A 21,799-nucleotide genomic window follows, 5' to 3' on the forward strand; every position below is an offset into this window, starting at 1 on the left:
AATATACCTTTATTGATTTCACAGAGGAAGGGAGAGGGAAAGAGAGAAACATCAATGATGAGAGAGAATCATAGATCGGCTGCCTCCTGCACACCCCCCACTGGGGATGGAGCCCGCAACCCAGGCATGCACCCCGACCAAGAGCCAATGTATTTTTTTAAATTAAAATTCATTGTTTAGAGAGAGAGAAAAAGGGAGGCAGGGAGAGAGAAACATGGATTTGTTGTTTTACTTATTTATGAATTCATTGGTGGATTCTTGTATGTGCCCTGACCGGGGATCAAATCTACAACCTTGGCGTATCACGAGGATGCTCTAACCATCTGACTACCAGCCAAGGCAGAAATTGACAATGTTGATAAGATATCACTCTGTATTGGTTTTGCACTGTTAATAGCTGAATGCTTTAACAAGTTTATCAGTCCCACTTGATTAACAAATATGTTAAAAGCCGGAACTGTGGTTCCAAGGGCTCCAAAGTAAATAGGGCAAGTATTGTTGGCTCGAATATTTCCTTCTTACAATAAATCAAGAGTTCAAAGAAGCTACAGAATTAAGAGGTGCACTTTTCACGTGTAATTCAGTTCAACAAACATTTCGTGTTAAAATTCCTTTAATTTCCTTCTTGATACAGTGAGTCCTTTATAGCCAAGGGAGTGTGGGCCCAAACCTTGAAGTTTTCCCGGTTGAGTTTATCAGAGGTTATCCGTGGGGCTGGGGGGTTGGGGGAAATCTCAGCTCTGATTCCAAGGTCTTCCTCCCTGTACCAACTTTTCTTCAGACTAGCTCCGAACATCCACAGAAGAGTATTGTAAAATAAAGACAATACTGGGATAATATTGAATGTAAAAAAACCCACTGGATTCAGAGGTTTTGCCCTCATCCTGGGTGGGGCTACATCACTCCACCGTTGCTAAGGCCTCATCAGTCAGTAGCAGTTTCCCAGGCTCCACAGTCCACTGCATTGACCAGCTCTGGCTCACATTGGGGTGGAGGAAGCAGGAACTCTCACAGGAGGCCAAAGCTTTTAGGAAAGGAGACGACATCGGGATGCATATGTGGCTTTCATCAGCGTATCCAGACCCACCCATTACACATATCACTCAGATCTCTCCCTGGGGTTGCTTGGCTGGTCGGAGCAAGCCTGCCATTGTGTGGGGCAGACATTTGGAGGAATTTTGAACAGAGTTCTTGTCATAGAGCATCAAAGAGCAGGGACATTCCTTCGGACAGGGAATGTGCATCAGTGGCACTCAGGGCAAAGGGACTGGTGCAGGGTATGGCCCCAGGGTCCCCAAAGCCCATCCTGGGACCTCTAGGGACCTGTGGAGTCCAGGTTAGGAGCTGCTGCTGTGGCATCTACCCACACAAAGTCCGTGTGATACAGGCCAGATAAGGCAGAAAGGGGAGCAGAAGGAAGGGAAGGCAGTTCTGTTCCCACCAGAGGGAAGGCTAAAGGGATGATCTGGGAGCCCTGGGAGTTCCTGGCAGAGTGGCTCAGGTGACAGGAGGCCTCTGCAGAAACACTCAGGAAGGATCAGGTTCACACCAGAGCACCCAGGGGGAACTGTGGCTACCTGCTCATGGCTGAGAGAAGGCTCTGAGTTGGAGATAGGCGACTCCCTGAATGAGGATAACTACCTACTCATGCCAGGAGCACTGGGGCACAGACCACAGGACAGCGACACTATCTTTGGAGATGTGGGGGTTGCCACGTCAGTGGAGGGTGATGAACCTGACCTTGTGAGGCTTGGAGGAAGCTGTACCTCACACGGGGGGCCTCAGGGCAAAGGATCCTTCCTGAAGCCACTGTAACTGAAATTGGCTAATAAATTCTGGTTCCAAATCATCAGGACCTTGGATTCCCGGGGCTGTCCACTGCTTATTGGTGGTGATGAACTTTCTTTTCTTTTACTCAAATCTGTGTTTGCAAAGTTTGGCCCAAATTACAGGGTCGTCTGATGATGAAACTTTCCCAAGGCTCTGCTCATGATTTGGATGGAAACTAAACTGCTTAGGTGCAATATCTTTTAGCTTCAGGGTTATATTCAACTTTCTCCAGATGAAGTCGTCACCCTATAACCCCCTCCCCTTGATAAATCCACAAATAGGCAGGATTAGTGTGTGGGTCACCTGAAAAATTGTGCGAAGCCTTTATTGTCCCCAAGTCTCTGTGTTTGGGGGAACTTACTAAAGGGAGGAGCTTTCTGAGAACTCGTGTTTAGTGTTAATCTTCGGCCAATGATTTACTTCCCTCAGTAGTTGAGTTGGAAGATTAGGTGGTGATTTATCAAAGAGTATAGCAGGAAAAACTTGTGGTCATTGCTAAGACTTCAGACAGTGGCTAACGGCAAGTTTCAGGCTAGAAGGTAAGCTCTGATTCACTGGCTTTGTGTTTTCTAAAAGAGTCATATGGAATGTGAAAAATAGACCATCGAAAAAGTGAAATCTTTGCTCTCCTGGAGTTAGAGCTAATGTTTATGGAGAAGGGGGTCCTAGAGGGACAGGCAAGCCCGAGTTAGAGGCATGGGTCTGCTAACTGTGTGATCTTGGCAAGTTCTTTAACTCTAGACTTCAGTTTGCTTCCCTGGTTAATTTTCTTCTTAGTTCTATTAGTTTCTTAGTAACTTATCTTGAATTTTTTTAGGTGGGCAATCATATTTTCTACAACTAGTGATGTTGTTGCCTCATCCTTTCTAGAATTCATAGCAGACATTCTTTTCTCTTGTTTTATTGCCTTGGTTAGACTTAGCAGAGGATCATTGATCGGCTGCCTCCTGCACGCCTTCTGTTGAACAGAATTGTATCCTGTTCTTGGCATCTATTCACCAAAATGATCATGCAGCTTTTCTTCTTTAATCTATAAGCTAGTGCATGTGATTAATAGTTTTTCTGTTAATGAATGATTCCCCCCCCCCTATTTTGAATCACCCTAAATTTCCCAGTTAAACTCCAGTTAATACATTTTTCTTTTGAATATTGCATGACTTGATTTGCTTATGTTTCATTTGGGATTTAAGCTTGGAAGCGATACTCCTTTGTTGTTTCTGCGTGTGCTATCTTTACCCGGTTTTGTGGATGTGCTTTTTAATGAATTGTGTTGACTTAAAGGAGCGTCCAGAAGGGAGACGTGGACATGCTGAAGGAGCTCCAGCTCTCCCTGTTGGTCATCCTGCTGCTCTCCTGTGGCTTCCTCTACCAGCTCACCCTGAAGCCCAGCTGCCTCTTCTCCTGTCTGCCCCCCCACAAGTCCCAGCAGGGGCCGGAAGCCCTTCTGGGCAAGGGACGCAGCATTGTGTTCCTAGAGACCTCTGAGAGGACGGAGCCGTCCCCGCTGGTCTCCTGCGCTGTGGAGTCCGCTGCCAAGGTTTATCCTGAGCAGCCGGTGGTGTTCTTCATGAAGGGTCTCAGCAGCTCCATGCAGCTGCCCCCAAACTCCACGAACCCAGCCTTTTCCCTCCTCTCAGCAATAGACAACGTTTTCCTCATCCCTTTGGATATGAAAAGCCTGTTTGAAGACACTCCATTGTCTTCATGGTACACTCAAGTAAGTGTTCAGAGAATCTTAGAATGCCCATGTTGGGAGGGACCACAGACAGCCTACTCATTTTATAGATGGGTAAACTGAGGGTAAGGACTCAGTGTGAGAGACAGGACTAGAACCCAGAGCCTTTAACTCTTTTATTATTTTTTTTTTTAAAAATATGTTTTTATTGACTTTTAGAGAGAAGAAGAGGGATGAGAGAGAGAGAGAGAGACTTCAATGATGAGAGAGGATCATTGATCAGCTGCCTCCTGCATGCCTCCTACTGGGGATTGAGCCCACAACCCAGGCATGTGCTCTGCCTGGAATGGAACCGTGACCTCCTGGTTCAACCACTGCACCACACCAGTTGGGCAGATCCTTTAACTCTTGCCTGGGTTGAGCTCTGATTCAAGTAATTGGGAGAGACCATAAGTTACTTACCTTTTCCTGTTGTCTTTTGTTTCTGGCTTTCTATCTTAGTGTCTAGGTTCCGTTTGAGGCTATTCTTAACGGAATGAGTTTCTGTGTTTTTTCTAGCTGTGGATACTCCTTATTTTTCCCTGCCAGTTTTAAACCCATCCATGTTAAACTATTTTTGCACCTTAAGGGGAAACTAGGCAAGATTTCACATGAAAATTATGTAAATAGAAAATTCACAATTGATCAGGTGGGGTGCTGCTGTATAAGATTGGGTATATTAAGATTCTAGAGGCCCGATGCATGAAATTTGTGCATGGGTAGGGTCCCTAGGCCTGGTCAGTGATCAGGGCTGATCTGTGAGGTGACTGGAAGGGCGATCGGGGGGCCCCTGCTGGTACCCACCTTGGCTGGCCTGGGGCCTGCAGGCTGGAGGCAGCTCCTGCATTGAGCATCTGCCCCCTGGTGGTCAGTGTGCATCATGTGACTGGTCGTTCTGTTGTTCGGTCGATTTGCATATTAGGCTTTTATTATATAGGATGATCAAGAAACTCCTGGAAATCTCAGAATTTTGTAATCTTCATCTTAGTAAAATAGCAGAATAAGGAAATAATATTTCAATTAAGTATTTCTCTCATGAGGACCCACAATCAAGTAATGTTTAAGGAACTTATAGTAGAACCATTCAATGAGTCCATTATGGAGCTTTAAACTGTGCCACCTTATGAAGACTACAACATGGAATTAAATACTCTTGCATTATAATGTAAGATTACTTTAGCTATGCAACTCCCCTCCCCCAATCTATTTGGAAGAAAAAGACCTGATGAAAAAAAAACAACACACACAGTAATGGCAGGTGTTTTAGTATGAATTGGGAGTGAATTCAGTGATGAGAATATGTTAATTTTATAAAATCATTTTTTAAAAAGTTACTAAAATATGACATAAAAATAATAACATTTGCTTACTATATAAAGTCCTATCTAAGCGCTAATCATAGGCTAGCTAGACCAAATGTCAGAAAGTGTTTTCTTCTTAAAGGGCCAGAAAGTCAGTACTTTAGGTTTTGCAGGCCAAGAGGCAGGATTGAGGCCATTTGTGAAGGTACTTGTGTTGGTTTCCTAAGGCTGGGTAATAAAATGCTACACACTTGGTGACTTAAGAGAACAGAACAGTTGTGGAGGCCAGAGATCCCAAACCAGTATCACTGGGTGGGTTTCAAGGTGCTGGCAGGGCCCATTCCCCTAGTGTGGGGTGGGGGGCTCTAGAAAACACTCCTTCCTGTGGAGCTGGGCACTCCAGCCTCTGCCCCCATCTTCACTTCCCCTTTCGTGTGCGTGTGTGTGTGTGTGTGTGCGTGTGTGTGCGTGCGTGTGTGTGTGTGCGTGCGTGAACTCTCCATCAGCCTTAGTATAAAGGACGCTTGTGATTGCATTTAGGATCCGTCAGGATATTCCAGGATAGTCTCTCCATCTCAACATCCTCAATGTATCACAGCTGCAAAGACCCCTTTCTCCATGAGGCAACAGCTATAGGTTCCAGGGCTTAGGGCCCGATATCGTCGTGTGGCCATTATTCAGCCACTACAGTCCTCGTTTACAAAAGAGGAAAACTGCCACCTGCCTCGTTCCTGGGGCTTTCCTGGGTGGGTTTTCTGAGTGAAGGACACACCTGCCCCTGGTTGTTGTCAGCAAGACAGATTTTGTAGACCAAGCGACAGGCCCGAGTGTGTGTGTGTGTGTGTGTGTGTGTGTGTGTGTGTGTGTGTGTGTAGGGGGAGGAAGGGGTAAAGGCAGTTGGTCAGTTTCACTCTTGCCCCATGTGACTTTACTAGTAGATCCCAGCGCTCCTATCTCTCCCCCTGAAGAGCCAGGAAATCTCAACTTGGAGCCCTGAGCAGGAGGCGGAGCGACTGAGGTGTCATCTGCAGTTGCCAGCACAGGGTTTCTAACAAATAGGTGACGACTAGCGTCCCCTGGGCAGCGGTAGGGCAGGCGCTGGGCAGGGGCTGGGAGTGGAGAGGGACCAGGTGAAGGGCACATGCAGGCTGGGTCCCTGCGCGCTCAGTGCTCTGCCGCTAGAGGGCGCTCCAGGACTGTAAAGACCAGGCAGCCTGCTGGCTCTGGTCCCCGCCTCCCCACACCTGGGCCCAACTAACATTACCCAAACTCCTTGGGAAGAGAAATCTCTGCTCAAATTGTTCTGGGAGATGCTACATTCATTTTTCACAAACTAGTCATACACCAGGGCTAGCGTCTAGTGACCCTTGGTGGTGGTGGTGGTGGTAGTGGTGGTGGTGGTCGGGGGGGGCTGGTGTGGTTTGTCCTGGCCCAGTAAGACCACCTCAGGATAGCTGGGGCCAGCTATTAGGGATGACCCAATGTGCCAGGGCAGCTGGGGAGGGGCAGCAGGCCGCGCTTCCCAAAAATCTATTTGCCAAAAGCCCAATTTTGCCTGGCCTCTTGCTGTGACGCCCCCTCCCCCTCCCCCCGCGGGGGCTGATTTGCACCTGCTCCTGCAGATCAACGCCAGTGCCGAGAGAAACTGGCTCCACGTCAGCTCCGATGCGTCCCGCCTGGCCATCATCTGGAAGTACGGGGGCGTCTACATGGACACGGATATCATCTCCATCAGGCCCATCCCTGCCGAGAACTTCCTGGCCGCGCAGGCTTCCCGGTACTCCAGTAACGGGGTGTTCGGGTTCCTCCCCCGCCACGCCTTCCTGTGGCAGTGCATGGAGAACTTCGTCGAGCACTACAACTCATACATCTGGGGCAACCAGGGTCCCGACCTGATGACGAGGATGCTGAGAGTGTGGTGCAAGCTGGAGGACTTCCAGGAGTTGAGCGACCTGCGGTGCTTGAACGTGTCCTTTCTGCACCCCCAAAGGTTTTACCCCATCTCCTACCCTGAGTGGAGGCGCTACTACGAAGTGTGGAGCCCAGAGCCGAGCTTCAATGACTCCTACGCCCTGCACCTGTGGAACTACATGAACCAGGAAGGGAAGGGTGTGGTGAGAGGCAGCAACACGCTGGTGGAAAACCTCTACCGCAAGCACTGTCCCAGGACTTACAGGGACCTGATTCGAGGCCCAGAGGGGTCGGTGGCTGGGGAGTCGGGCACAGGAAACAAATAGAGCCAAGTTTGTTGCTGCCACATCGTGGAACTAGATACACGCTTCTCCGGGGGCCTTACTTCCCCAGGGGCCTCGCTGCCCCCTGACCTCCACTTTCCCCAGGGGCTCAGTGATCTAGTCCTCTACCCACCCTCGGTATCCTCTGGACCTGGGACAGAGCCTGGCACACGGTGGGCACTCAAGAACTCTTGGCTGTATTGAATGTTGAACTCTGCCCAGGTAAGGGAAGGAGGTGAGGGTTACGTGCATGTCAGGTCTTGGTCAGCTGAGGATGCAGTCCTTTGCGTTTAGCCTTACCAGCAAAGTAGACCAGGGTGCATGCCAAGTCCACTTGCTCACAACAGCCGTGCAAAAGAGGGTGACCCATTTGCACAGGGGGAAATCGAGGCTGGTGGAAGTGGCAGTCACAAACAGCTACCTTCAGAGTTATTTTCTACACACGCCAGGGACACATGGGGACAGAGCTGCGAAGCAAATGCTCTCAGCCCCAGATTTCACACTGGGCTGCACTCAGGGGACACGCACCGACTGCCAGGCCCCAGGCTGAGCCTAGAGGTGCTTTAGCTAAGTTGTGTCTCATGATGACCCTGCTCGGTAGAGTTTATTTTCCCCGCTTTACAGAGAGGTTAAGTGACTTTCCCAGGGGCACACAGCTTGGGAATGTGGAATGTAAATGAATCTTTGACTCCAAATCCTAGGCTCTTCCCTCCCCTGCAGGGGGTAGTAGGAACCCCTGGAGAGATAAGCATGCCTAGGTCCTGGTCCTGCCCCAGTGACATTTTTAGCATTTAGAAACTTGTGATAAAATATACATACCATAACATTTGCCATTTTAACCGTTTTAAAGTGTACAATTCAGTGGCACTAAGTATATTCACATTGTTGTGCAACCATCGCCACCATCCATCTCCAGAACTTTTTTATCTTCCCAGAGTGAAATTCTGTCCCCATGAAACACTAACTCCTCCTTCCCTATCTCCCCCCACCCCCTCTCAGCCCTGGTAACCGCTACTGTATTTTCTGGAATATCTCTATGTATGTGACTATTCTAGTTATGATGTACAGGTGAAATCATGTAAATATTTGTCCTTTTGTGTCTGGCTTATGTCTCTTAGCATAATATTTTCAAGGTTCATGTTGTAACATCTATCAGAATTCCATTGTTTTAAAGGAAATTCTATTCCATTGTATGTATGATGGGCCACATTTTTAATCCATTCATATGTGGAGGGGCACTTGGGTTGCTTTCACCTTTTGGCTATTGTGAACAATGCTGTTAGGAACTTGTATGTGCAAAATTTGAGTTTCTGCTTTCAGTTCTTTTGAGTATACACCCAATAATGGAACTGCTGGACCATATTTTAATTCTATGTGTAATTTTTTGAGGAATCACCATTCCCCCCCCCCTTTTTTTTTTACAGCATCTGTATCATTTTTTACTCCCACCAGCAATGCATGGGCTTCCAGTTTCTCCACATTCTCACCAACACATGTTCCCACAGGCTTTTGCTTTGGCTGCCCCAAGATACAGAGCCTGGCAGATTGACACTGGGGTGGGAGAAAGGCCTTACAAAAATTCCCCGAAACCTGAGTCTCAGCAAAGCAAGGGCTGGCTATGGAAAGGGGTCAGGAGAGAACAGTTCTTTGGTCCTGGGCTTCACAGCTAGATGCACAGGACAGGCCACTGGCTTAGGGATGGTGGTGATAGGGTAGTTGACAGCTGACCAGGCCTGGGACTCACCCAAGGGACTAGTGTGGGACAGCTAGAAACCAGGAAGATCCCTTTAGATTAGGGCCAGTGAGCTGCGTGTCTGTGTGTGCGCCTGTGTGTGTGTGTGTGTCTGTGTGTGCGCCTGCAGCAGCACATCCAGCCTCCTGCTCCAGGTGGTGGCCTCTCAGCAAGGCCTGGGAGCCATTCACATGGGTCCTGGGTCCTGGGTTTTCCTAAGGGATTAAACCCAGCAATCCCTCCTTCCCCATCCGATAGATCTAAAAATAGCTGGGCGGGGGGGAGGGGGGGATGATTGGGGAAAGGCTCCACCCCTCTTTATCACGGGGTGGGGTGCCTGTCTGGAGATCCTGATTGGTTGGAGACCCTAGGCCTCTAGTGGCTGGGGAAGAGAGGTTCTCTTGTCCCTGGCCTGGCACATGGCAGCACTGAGGTGGCCAGGTGGCTCTGTCCCTGCCCCCAAGAGCACCAGCATTCCCAAGGCTGGGGAAGCATCCGGGCCTGCAGGGCGGTGAGGATTCTGGCAAAGGCCTGGGGCTGTTGGGGGCAGTTCAGGAAACCTGGAGGCGGGGCCAGGCGGAGAAACAGAGCTGGTACCTCTGGAACGCTACCACTCTCCTGTCTTCTGGGACCCTCAGCTGAGCCAAGGTGCATGGGAAAACTATGCCAGGACAGAAACAGGTAGGGAAAATCCTTGCAGTCCCAGCCATCGGTGCCAGGGGTGGCAGGAAGCTAAACAGCTGCTCCAGGCTCCTGTAGGACTCCCGCCCCGGAGCTGGGGACCTGAACCTGGGCTTGGCCTCCAGAGGCCTGGCTTGGCTCTTCACCCTCTGCTCCTGAGGTTTGCTCTGAACCAAGGTACCCCAGAGAGGAGTGGAAATGACTGAGTCCCCAGGAGTGGGCTTCCCAGAGAGAAGAGCTTTGGATTTTTCCTTTTTTTAAAAAGTAAAGCGATGTGGGGTGGCTTAGTGCTTTAAGTGCTGTAGGTAAAGGGGGCTCTTTTAGTAATGAGATGATTTAAAAACAAAGTCATTGGATCGCTGGTTCCGCCCCCTTGCCCTCTGGGCCTGGAGTTCAGCAGGAAGCAGCAAAGGGGTCTCCATTGAGGTGGCTGCAGATAAAGTCCAGGGGTGACTTGCTTAGTACAGGACAAGGGTCCAGAGGCCAGCAGAGGATGGCCCTGGAGGGCTGGGCAGGGGCTGCATTCACCCAGCCCTCCTCAGGCCGGGGGCCTGCTGCTCTCTCCCGGAGTTCGATTTCTACTGGACTTTGAAGAGAGGCCCGCTGTGTGAGGGGCTCTAGCTGTGGCCTTTCACACCCCCATCAGCAGACAAGGCGCTGCTCTCTCTCCTTTGTCACAAAGTCCCTAACACCTCCCCCTGGAGCTGGGGACTGGCCAGTGAGAACAGCCCCATTTAGAGGAGGTTGGTCCCTCAGTCAAGTGGCGCATAAGCGATCTTTTGTCTGTGTCTGTGAACACCAAGGCTCTGGAGACATCATCCTCATGTGGAAACTTGTTTGGATACCATCCAACCAGACACAATGGTCCCACGAAATTATACTCTTCATTTGGGAACAGAAAACGGAATTCGTTTGTGTAACTGAGGGGACCACTTGGCGGGCTGTTCTGAACCTCCTTACAGGCCCCTTGCAGCAAGGGCCAGTTCTGGTCAGCAGGGCTAACCTCCTGCAATGCCACCTGTCCCTAGGCCACCTGTCCTCTTACCTCTAGAGCAGCGGTTCTCAACCTGTGGGTCTCGACCCCTCTGGGGGTCGAACGACCCTTTCACAGGGGTCACCTAAGACCATCCTGCATATCAGATATTTATATTACAATTCATAACAGTAGCAAAATTACAGTTATGAAGTAGCAATGAAAATAATTTTATGGTTGGGGGTCACAACATGAGGAACTGTATTTAAAGGGCCAGAAGGTTGAGAACTATGGCTCTAGGGCAGCTGTGGGCAAACTACGGCCTGCAGGCCGGATCCAGCCCATTTGAAATGAATAAAACTAAAAAAAAAAGACAGTACCCTTTTATGTAATGATGTTTACTTTGAATTTATATTAGTTCACACAAACACTCCATCCATGCTTTTGTTCTGGCGGCCCTCCCCTCGTGTCAAAAAGTTTGCCCACCCCTAGGGGGAGGGTTCTATGGGGTCTGATGGCCTAGGTGCTGAAGAGGGAGAAACTCTCCCAAGAGGCAGTGGCTCCTCCCGGGGAGAGAAGACACCAGTACTCTATTCTAACTGCTTTTCTCGATGTGAGAAGCAGTGCTGGTTTCTAACAATTCTGAACCTGGGAAGACGGGTTATGTCAGTACGTGGTCTTTTTTCACTAAAATACTCCTGAGAGATGTCAGTTAGATCCGTACCTCCAATTTTCAATTTAAAATCCTTTTGTGGAACAAACGTAAAATGGCCTTTTGACCAAACTGTGGACACACAGTCTTTTAAAAAGATGTCCTTGTGGAGAGCGGCTACAGTGTTTGGACAGGTTCAAGCCTCGGACTGATGAGAGGGCACAGTCCTCTCGTGGCCACATGCACGTCCCAGCGTGGAGGGCAGAGCCCGCCCAGCACAATTATAGCCAACAGCTGTAGTTGTGAGCTTGAACCTACGGTCCGAACACGTGGCCCCACGTGCCTGAGTGATGTGGGCTTGATAGCGTTCAGGTGCATGTAGTTGAGTAGGATTGAAACCCACGAGAATGCTGTAAATATCTTGACCATCTTTGCCTGGTGGAATCTGCTATAAAATAAAGACACAGCTTGTAGTCCATGGCGCTGTCTCTCCATCTGGGAGCAGCGTCCCACTGAGCCCCAGCTTTCATTCTCCTGTCTGTCTTTCCTCCATCCTTCACCGCCCCCTCTCAGGGTCACTGAACCAGGCTGAGCTGGAGCGGCACATACGGCGCCCTGGCGCTGAGCATGCCGTGGCCGTGCTGGCTCGCCACGTGTCCTTAAAGCTGCCGGGAATGGAGGCCAGCTGGGAGGGAGAGCTGGCTGTGTGTCCGGCGGAATAAACTTCAGGTGGATGCCTGGCCATGTTGTGTTCGGGCCCTTCTTTGAAACCCCACCCAGGAGAGAACCAGAGGGCTGTGGGCCCCAGTGATGGTTCAGGGGGAGCCCCAAGGGAAGGACTCAGATCCTGAGACCAGTGGACAGAGAACAGCAGGCTTCAGGGCGGAGGAAGCCGAGTCTATAAAAATGCCCCTGAGGAGAGGCAGGTTGAAGAGGAAGCCCATTCACAGCAGCCTAGGTTCTGCCTGCAGAGAGCCCCGGGGTGAAAGGGCGGGCCTCAGAGTCAGGCACACAGTGTCCCTCCCACTCCAGGAATCTCATCGGACGGTTTTATTTTATTGGAAACATTTACAAATGGGAAATGCATTCCACCTCATTCCTAAAGCAGGAGAAATACATTAAGGTACACTACGTTAAGTCTCACTTCCACCCCCGTCTTTGTCCACCTGTCCCCTACACCCACCACTGTCCACAGGCGACCACTTGCAGTTTCTTTCATACTATCTAAGGGTTTCTTTATGCAAATACAAATAGCCCCATTTTCTCTCTGCTCTTACACCACAAGTAGCATGTTTGTCACCTTTTGTTTTCACCTAAAAACAACCATTTGATGACTTTTAAAAATTGAATTTATTGGGGTGACACTGAGGTAACTTCAATAATCAACTTTTCACGTAGGGATGGCATTGATTTCAAGTCTGTTGTATTTATATGGATGCAATCTGGGAAAGGCTTTTTACCCCCCCAAACTCTGAGCCCACAATTTATGGAAGAGAAGATGCTTTGGTCTTGCGGTTGGAACCTGGCAGAGGTGTGTAACTGAGATAAAGATTAAGCCCATTTCCAGCTTAGTAAAATCTAAAGTGAGATCGATACCATAATTGGTTGACTTATGTACTATACTCAAACTCTGAGTGCAGAAGGAATCTAAGTAGAGCAACCTCTAAAGTCAACAGAACCTCTTCCCTGTGCCTGAGGGGAGCTACAAAGATCCATCAAGTCCTCTCTAGACCAAGGAGGAAACGAATCACCCAGCACCTGCATGGCCCGCTCTACATCTGTGTTCATGCCTGTCGCTGTTACAGATGGTTAAAGCCTGTTTCCCTGCTGGAGGTAATGGCGCAGGCCCAATGTTTTAGAAAATGCAGCAGCCAGGCACCAGCATTTGCTACGTTCTGTGGGGAGGAGGATGTGTTTTTGACTCTTGTGTCACTTGTGTCTGCACAGAGCAGACACTCGCCATCAGATAAGCCAAACTGGGCCACTTCCAAGTCAGTTACTGTGCCAGGAGTGTCTTCATACCTCATCCCTTTAATGACAAGGCAAGAGAGAAGAACTAACCCAAGCAAGTAGCAGACAGAAAAACATTTCCAAGGCATAGAGAGGACTCAAAAGTAAAGGTCAGAAAGTGGTGAATCGAAGGACCTGATCCAAGGAAAAGATAATGATCCGAACTGTCCTGCCACTACCAATAGCTGGTCATGGTTAGGCTCTTGTGGACAATGAAGCTTTATTTCAACAGAGCCCACCAGCAGGATGGATCAAATGGGTGGTCTGAAGGAATGAGCAGCTGCCACTGCTCAATGACTCCATGAGTCTGACCACAGTCAGAGATCTTACAGAGGAGATGGGTGACAACTAGGGCCTGGTGGCTGATCACTAAGAGTCCATTGCACCGTAAGATTCAACAGCCTTTTCTTTGTGTTGGTTCAGCACAATATCCATACAGAGAAAGTATTTAAGAGTTCCTGGACCAGAAATGATAGGTTGGCTTAAAGACTACTACTGCTTCAGTTGCATTTTATGCACCATCAGTCAATTGGTGCCTACCACACGGTGGCGCTGTGGGCCACAAAGTGGATGGCTACCCAAGAACCTTTTAACATGAACTTCTCTGCAAGAGATAACCAGTGTTTTTCCAGCCTGCACCACTACTCCAGGACAGGTGGGGCAGGAGTTGGCAAATTGTCTTATTCTGCCAGGCAACTCTCTTATGACTGAAAAAATCTTTAAAGACAGGGTATAGAACAGGGACTTGGCTTGCTTTCCTGCTTACCTTTGTGTTACCCAGGCACAGCTGAGAGCCTTGCATGGAAAAGGCAATCAACAGGTATCGATGGGTTTCCACAACCTGTGCTCTCAAGAAGCCTCATTTTTGGGTTTTCCCCATCCTGGGAATATCCGACATGCATGGCAATTCCTCACTGAAAAATCCTGTGCCTGCATTGCTTCCTCAGTTGCTGTACTATTTCATGTATAGATACATTTAATTGATTCATCTGTACCTGCTGCATCTTGATCCCCAGTCCTGTCCCTTAGATATACCCAGTCATAACTGAATCTCAGCTTTGGCGGATGTGCCCTTGAGTTGCCCTTGAACTGTCCACTACTCCTTAACATTCCAGCACATATACGTAACACCGTCACTACCACCTCCACAGCAACCACTGCTGGATATTTATTAATATAATCCTGAGGATTCTTGCCCATTTGTGAAAGCAACTTCTATTGTAGAATGAGTGGGAAGGACCTGGAGAAGGGAGTCAGGAGCTATGATTCAAATCTTGACAGCCTTAAACGTGTTTTGTGACCTTGAGAGAGTCATGTAAACTTTCTTCTTCTCAATCTTGAAGTGAGGGGGTCGGCAGCGACAATCTCCAGGATTTATAGTATTCTAGAATCCCATGAATGCCTCAGGCTGTAGAAATTCACTTTCACCTTTAAAAAGGCTTGTCAATTTGTTAATTAGAACTGGAAAGTCCTTTTGATATTGACAAAATCATTTTTCTTTTTCTTTGTTCTTTGAAAATTTAGAACTGCCTCATTTCAGAATGTTTAAAGCCTATATTTATAATCACTATTTCATGGCTCTAAGCCATTTGTCACACAATTGTCTGTTTTTTCTTTTGGCTTTTGAATTAGTTCTTTTGTGGTGAATGTATAGCAGAAACAAAAGGACTTTTGAAAAAGCCATTTAGGAAGTATGGGGTTCACAGTTGTACCACGAGGGGCCCACACAGCTCTGTGAGAGAACTGGGCCTCAGAAGGGAAGCCAGCCACATTCTGGGGGAGAAAGGAACAACTGGCCAGAGGCAGATCTGCAGTGGCGTAGACAGCAGTTGAGAGTGGCCTCCAAGAAGCCAGAAAATGGTAGTCTGGACTCCAGAGGGGAGAGAATGAGGTACATCCATGAGATGGGAAGGGGGTGGTACATCACAGGGTGGGGGAGAGTTGAGGGTGGGTACAGGCAGAGGTTCTGTGTATATGTGGCACTTTGGACCCGCTAGGGAGGAACATGATCTCATCCAGAACCACCCATGGGTAGAGGTAGGTACATTTGGGTTTCAAATGTAAATTATGAGAAATCTGAGAAGTTTGGGGAAGGTGCTGCAGCAAAGAATGAACTTCCTATTAGTCCAGTGCATAGGGGCTTGGACCATCAATATTTTGAGTGTGATAATATATAATTGATCACATAATTTTTATTCATTAGCTATTGCAGGCTAGGTGGCAAATATACTTAGGTTTAATACCCTATAAACTGGTAGATTTTTCTCATTCTAGAGTGTGGATTCAGGCACTCTCAATACAGTCTTTAGTCATAGGTGGTTGACAGTTTCTATATTGAAAAGGTTTGGGGGTGGCAACCTGACTGAGGGGTAAGGGATGAGCTTAGGAACACTCTATGCTTTTACTTGGATTGTATGCCATTAGAGTTAAGTGAAATAGAAGAAAATTAAATAGAAAATAAAAAGATTTCACTCTCATTCTTAAATGATAGAATATTTAGGTATAAAATGCTAGGATGGTAATTGCTTTCCATCATTACATAAAGATATGATTCCATTATGTTCTGGAAAAGTCTGTTATTTCCCAAATGCTCTTGCTTTGTAGTCAACCTCTCTTTTTTCTTGATTTAAGTTTAAAATGTTCTCTTTATTTCTGCAATTCTACAATTTCACCACAGTGTTTCTAAGCATGGACTTACTTGTTTGTGTTTATTCTTACTGGAATATAATATGATTTTAAATTGGAGGAATCATATCTTTAAAATTATTTCTTAAAATTGAAGTATACTAAATGTAAAGGTCAATGGGGTAATTAACTGCATTTCCTAGATGCAGATATAGGGTTTATTTTTCTGTATATGGTTGGCCACCTCCATCCACGAACAATAATAGCAACTTACACTGATTTAGACAATTCCCAGGAAAGCAGTAAAAGAACAGAGTCGATGAGGCCTGGGGCCCCTTACCTGCCAGGGGCTAAGGCCATGGGTGCTCCTTCCTGTCTCCTCACTAAGATGACCACATCTACATTCGCATTTGTAGAGTTGAGCTCTAGGCCTCTGTACACTGGGCATAGAAAGAGAAGTGAGGCTGTTTTGATGGGTTAGGATGGATGTAGATCCTCCAATTGAAGTTTCCTGTTTGATATAATCACCTCTTTACCAGCTGATGTATTAAAGTAAGCATTGTTCTGAAGACAAACATTCATTTTGTTCTTGATCAGAGTCTGAAGTCCGTCCTAATTTTCGCCTTCACAGGTCTCCATTACTGGATGGAACGTTTCTTTCTTGATTTACCTGGAAACCTTCTATTGAATGTTTGTTCCTTGCTTACCTCAGGGAGCTCTTCTGCATTGAATAAGCTCTTCCAACTCTGGAGCCACGGTCTAGTGAGTGGAAACGTCTGTACCTGTGGTGTTTTGAAGCTGTTGCGGTTGTGAATTTTTTTTTTTTTGACAATTATTATTGTGACATAAAGTGTATTTTCTGTTTGGGTATGTTTCATGTTATAGTAGGTGCTGGCTTCCTGACTTAGCAGAGTAGACAATGGATGCTCTTGGTGACCTCACCAGACCAGGGTCCCACAGCAAGGACTCATCCCTGGATCATACCCTGGGACTCACACCTGCCAAGCTGGCTCTCCTCTCATGCATCTCAAGCCCACAAGCCAGCGGTGCTGCCACAGGTTCTCCAAATCCCTGGGAAACTAAGGAACATATTTCTGGGGTTTTAATTTATTTGAATGTGAGGGGATAAAAGTTAAGCATTTTGACTGGTAAATAACTTTAACTAAAAAAATTACAACAATTAATACAGTTATATAATGCAACAGAATGCAAGAAGCACAGAAGTCTCTCTCTAGAACTCTCCAATTGAGTCTGGCCCTCCAGACCTCTCAAGGACAAGTTTTTCAAGGCCGAGTTTCGTGTGTTTGTGTGTGTGTGTCTGTGTGTGTGTGTGTGTGTGTTTCTTCTTTATTAAGGTTTTACATATGTGTCCTTATCCCCTTATTGCCCCCCATCCCCATCCCTTGTGTGTGTTTTAAAAAATATTTTTACTATCAAGATTTAATTTGTATAACATAAAGTTCACCACTTTAAAGTATATATAATTCATTATTTTTTAGTATATTCACAATGTTGGGCAACCATCCTCACTATTTCCCTGTTTGTTTTTTTTTAAAATATATTTTTATTGATTTCAGAGAGGAAGGGAGAGGGAGAGATAGAGATATCAATGAGAGAGAATCATTGATTGGTTGCTTCCCGCATGCCCCCTACTGGGGATCAAGCACATAACCCGGGCATGTGCCCTGACCAGGAATTGAACTGTGACCTCCTGGTTCATAGGTCGATGCTCAACCACTGAGCCACATCAGCCGGGCACTATTTCTCTGTTTTTAAGGGGGCTCTTTCACGAAAACCTTTGGTAGGATTGAGAATTCACAGTATCAGTAATAGGAGATAGGGAAAAGTCTTTATTTGAAGGGGGAGCTTTGGGTGTATTGGGGATGAGTTTTCATTTCCTATTCACATCCTGCCACTTAGGCAATGATCCTTCTCTCTCCTGAGGAGGCAACCTGTTCCCTGAGCATTCATGCTGCACTGTGAATGGATTATCACTAGAAAAAGTAAGGCTGGAGTCTTCCTGCCATGAAAATTACTGAATCACAAAGAACTAAACAGCTTAGAAACTGTGAAGACTCCTGAGAGAACAGAAGGGGCTGGACTCCCTTTTAATCAGGTTTCAATGCAGAGACAGGTGTCCTGTCAATTTCCTCATTCAGGGACGCACTTGTCCTGGCATTAACAAACAGAGTCAGCATTCCCGGGAGGCCAGCCAAAGCCTGATCCAATGTGAGTTTGTGCCTTTCTGTAAAGATTTGCAGCAGGATTCCAGGCAGTGTAGATAATGGCCTTCCTCTCACTGTAGATGCCTGGCTATTCCAGGGGGCCCGACCTGGTGGTCATGTTGTTTATCACTTTTCATGCAAATTCATGAGCAGGCTGAACAATGGCGAGTCCTCTTGTCATTCCTGGCCAGTAGCTCTACTGAATGAAGACTTGGGAGGAGGAATGCAAGTCTCTGAACTTGCCTCTGATTTGGGATTTTCTTTTATTGCAGACTCTCCTGAGAGTCTTCCAGTAACTGGCATACCTTTTCAAAGCCATGCAGCAACATCTTGTTAACTTACTTCTAGGTTTCATAATTCGTAGCCATTGCAAGTTCTGAGAATTTGGTGTGTAGGAAAACGGCTCCCGCCCCTTTGAGAAATGGTAATTTACAAAGCTGGGAATAACAATAGGTGCTTTACAACCTTGCAAACCCTGTTGACTGGGCTTCTGAGGCTACGAGAGGTTAGTACTGGTAAATGGCCCACTTTTTATTTTCCCTTAGCGGAAGCCTTTATTTTTTATTTATTTATTTATTTTTAAAATTTTAATTTTTAAAATACAATTGACAACCAATATTACTTTCTGTTAGTTTCAAGTGTACAGCATAGTGATTAGACAATGAAATACTTTACAAAGTGATAACGGGCCCACTTTCATACAGCTCGCTAGGAAATGCTATGACTCCAAATTTCCCAGGATGCCCATCCACTTCCTTATGAGCCATATTTGTCATTGGGCCCCATGTTGTGATGCATTGAAACACCTTGGGCTCTGAGTCAGACAGACCCAAATCCCAGCTCCACTAATCACTAGATGAGTGGCTGGGCAGGCCATGTAACCTCCCCAAGCCTCCGTTTTCTCAGCTGTAATTGTAATAATGACGCTTTGGGAGGTTGTTATGGGAATGAAACGAGCTGAAACACTTCAAACGAGCGTGGTATTGGCACATTGCATACCACAGCAGAATCTCAACAAACGATACTTTCTCTTTCTTCTTTATTCATCTCTGTACCTGTCATGGCACCTGGTACAAAGTAGGTACTCAAGAAATATTTGTGGAAGTAAATTCAAAGGATTCTCCATGGCCCTGTTTCACAGGGACATTGTGAAGTTGGACCCTCTCCAAAAGCTCCCTGAAAGAACAAAAGAAGTTTTGAAGCATGTCAAAGCTACTCATGGTTAAAAATCTTTAGGACGAAGAAGGAAAACAAGAATAATACTAAAAACAACAAAAGTACTAAAATCCTGAAGTGAAATTCACTAGGTGAAGTGCTGTTGTTCTTCAAGAAATAGCACTAGTTGAGGATTGTCATGTACTTTAACGCACAAAGGACAATAAATAGGATGAGATGGCTCTTGGGTTTGGTGGGTTGTTTGACAGTGATGAGAATGGCTGGAGACAGTACACTTTAGTAAGTGTAGTTTTGCTTATGAATAAATAACATATAAAAGATTTTTAAATGTATAACATGGGGTGTTGAAGGGAGGGCATCCTCACTCTGATGCGGGGAGTGATTGGCTGAGGTCCATCTCAGAAGGGATGCAGGAGGGCGAGTGTGTGACATGTTGCCGCCATTCCCCAGCCAATTCCACAGACACTGATAATTGATCACGGCATTCCCGCATGCCTGAGTCCTTCTAACTACAGTCAGTTGGAATCACTCTGAGCTGGCATTTCAGATCCAACGGTGGAGGTGGGGGGAGGGGGAGGGGACGTCTGTAATAGTGCAAACAATAAAAATATAGTAAAAGAAAAAACCTTTTAAAAAAGATCTAACTCTGATTCTAAACAGGTGTCCAAGACTAAAAAACTTCTCCACCCACCCAGAAAATTTTAGATTAGTCTCCTAGCACAGACAGGCCATGGCACCAAAGCTACTAGCACGTCTCAGCATGCCACAGAGATTTTATTTTTATTTTTAAATATTTTTATTGATTTCAGAGAGTAAGGGAAAGGGAGGGAGGGAGACAAGGAAGGAGGGGGGGGGGGAGAGAGAGAGAGAGATTAATGATGAGTGAGAATCATTGATAGACTGCCCCCTGCAAGCCCCCTACTGGGGATTGAGCCTGTGCCCTTGACTGGAATCAAACCTGGGACCCTTCAGTCCACAGGCTGACCCTCTATCCACTGAGCCAAACTGGCCAGGGCTGCCATAGATCTTTTAGTGAAGTAGTTGTGCTAGTGTAGGTAGCTAGATATTAGTGGAAGAGGGAGGAGCAAAGGAAATCGACATTGTTGAGCCTGATGGACTGGGGAGCTGAATTGCATGATGGGCCTGCTTCACTAGGAAGTTGCAGCATTCATAGGCATCCCAGGGTATCAAAGCATTGCCCTGCCAGCCCTCCCTCCCGCATGGAAGGAGGAAGGACCAGTTTTTCAATTGCCCCAGGATACAACTGGTCCATTTGCCTGGACTGTGGAGGTGGGGTGGGGAGGAATAAAAAATAAAGGGGAAATTCTTCTGCTGGGCACATGTGCAGTAGAAGCCAAGATGGCACAGGGGGGAATGACCATGAAGACCTGTCTGTCTGGCCTGAGAAAAGGATCCGTTAGGATAAGGGACACAGAACTCCAGAAGACATAGAAAATGGATCGGTTAGGGGAAGGACCGAACACAAGCCTATGAAAAACAGGGAAATTGATTGGTTATTTTAAAAATTACATTATCTCCTTCCTAAGCCTAAGATGATATAATTCAAGCTTAACAAAGTGCTCCCTCCCTCTCTGTTTTTTTTCTGTAATGTGCTTGACTCTGAAGTGTGTGCATTCTCTCTCCATAGCAGTCATGCAGGCCTAGCAGCCATCTGGGGTCTGGCAGCTGCATGGACTCCAAGTGGGCTCCAAGCACAGGCCTGACTCAGCACCAGCCAAAGCTCAGCCGGGAACAGACTAAGATAGCCGGAGGAGGACAGAGACTGAACTGGACTAAGCCTTGGACTGGCATAGAATTTCTGGTCACGGGCCCTATTTCTGGGCCTGATAAAGACAAGGCTGGGTTTTTTCCCACAGCAGGATAGAGCTGAACCCAGACAGTCCTTTGTGTTTGCTCCACCTTCAATAAACCTCAACACCCTAATCTCCCATGTGTGGGTCCCCAGGCGGACACCACAAGAACCCCATTTCTACCACTAACAGTTGTTGATATTTTTCACTTTATTTATTTATTTTTTTGCAGTGCACTTGCTCTAGAACTCAGATACAAATCTATACATACTAGATTAGAGGACAATCAAAATGACAACCATCACACTGCATCCAGAATCATCCCTGCTCATCCTTGAGGTAAACTTGTTGTTTATCACTTTTCTTCCCTTGAGATGGTATATCCTATGATAGTCTTCAGTCTTCATGCTCCCCAAGTCCATCAAACCCATGTGACACAGTGGGTATTTGTGTGGCATGGGAGTTGTACTACCCATGGCCTCTGATAAAAGCCTGGCCTGTGGGTCTATGCTTGTTTCGATTAGGATGCCTTGGCTTTAAGTAATAGCAAATCCCAACCAAAATTGAGCGAAGTAATAAAGACGTTAATTATCACACATTCCAAAAAGTTCAGCGATGGGATGTCTGCCGATGAGGAGCATAAATTAGAGCTCTGGCTTCACTTCCCCAGGCTTCTCTTGTTCTAGCCTAATCCACGAGTTGGCTTTACTTTCTGGCTGGTAGCAACCTGGCTTTAGCACTTTCAATCATCACATCTAGTCACAGTTATACTTAGATGGAGGAAAAATGTGTGTTTGTGTGCATGTGTGTGTATATTTTGGGAGATAGGGCTCTG

At 46.8% G+C, this 21,799-nt stretch overlaps 1 protein-coding gene across 9 annotated transcripts in view; it reads left to right on the forward strand.

The window, feature by feature from the left end:
* Positions 1-21,053, forward strand: part of DBR1 (debranching RNA lariats 1) — a 35,144-nt gene extending 14,091 nt beyond the window's left edge. For 8 of the 9 annotated variants that reach the window (XM_036332460.1, XM_036332461.1, XM_036332467.1 and 5 more), the window contains 2 exons: positions 3,112-3,547; positions 6,468-8,447. In XM_036332460.1, coding sequence (XP_036188353.1) covers positions 3,112-3,547; positions 6,468-7,082 — 1,051 coding nt within the window. In that variant the 3' untranslated portion in view covers positions 7,083-8,447. Of the gene's footprint in view, positions 1-3,111; positions 3,548-6,467; positions 8,448-20,801 lie in introns of those variants that run through there. The other variant, XM_036332463.1, reaches the window with a different exon arrangement.
* Positions 21,054-21,799: the final 746 nt, after the last annotated feature.

Source organism: Myotis myotis, unplaced genomic scaffold, assembly GCF_014108235.1.
Source record: "Myotis myotis isolate mMyoMyo1 unplaced genomic scaffold, mMyoMyo1.p scaffold_m19_p_13, whole genome shotgun sequence".
Classification (NCBI taxonomy): domain Eukaryota; kingdom Metazoa; phylum Chordata; class Mammalia; order Chiroptera; family Vespertilionidae; genus Myotis; species Myotis myotis.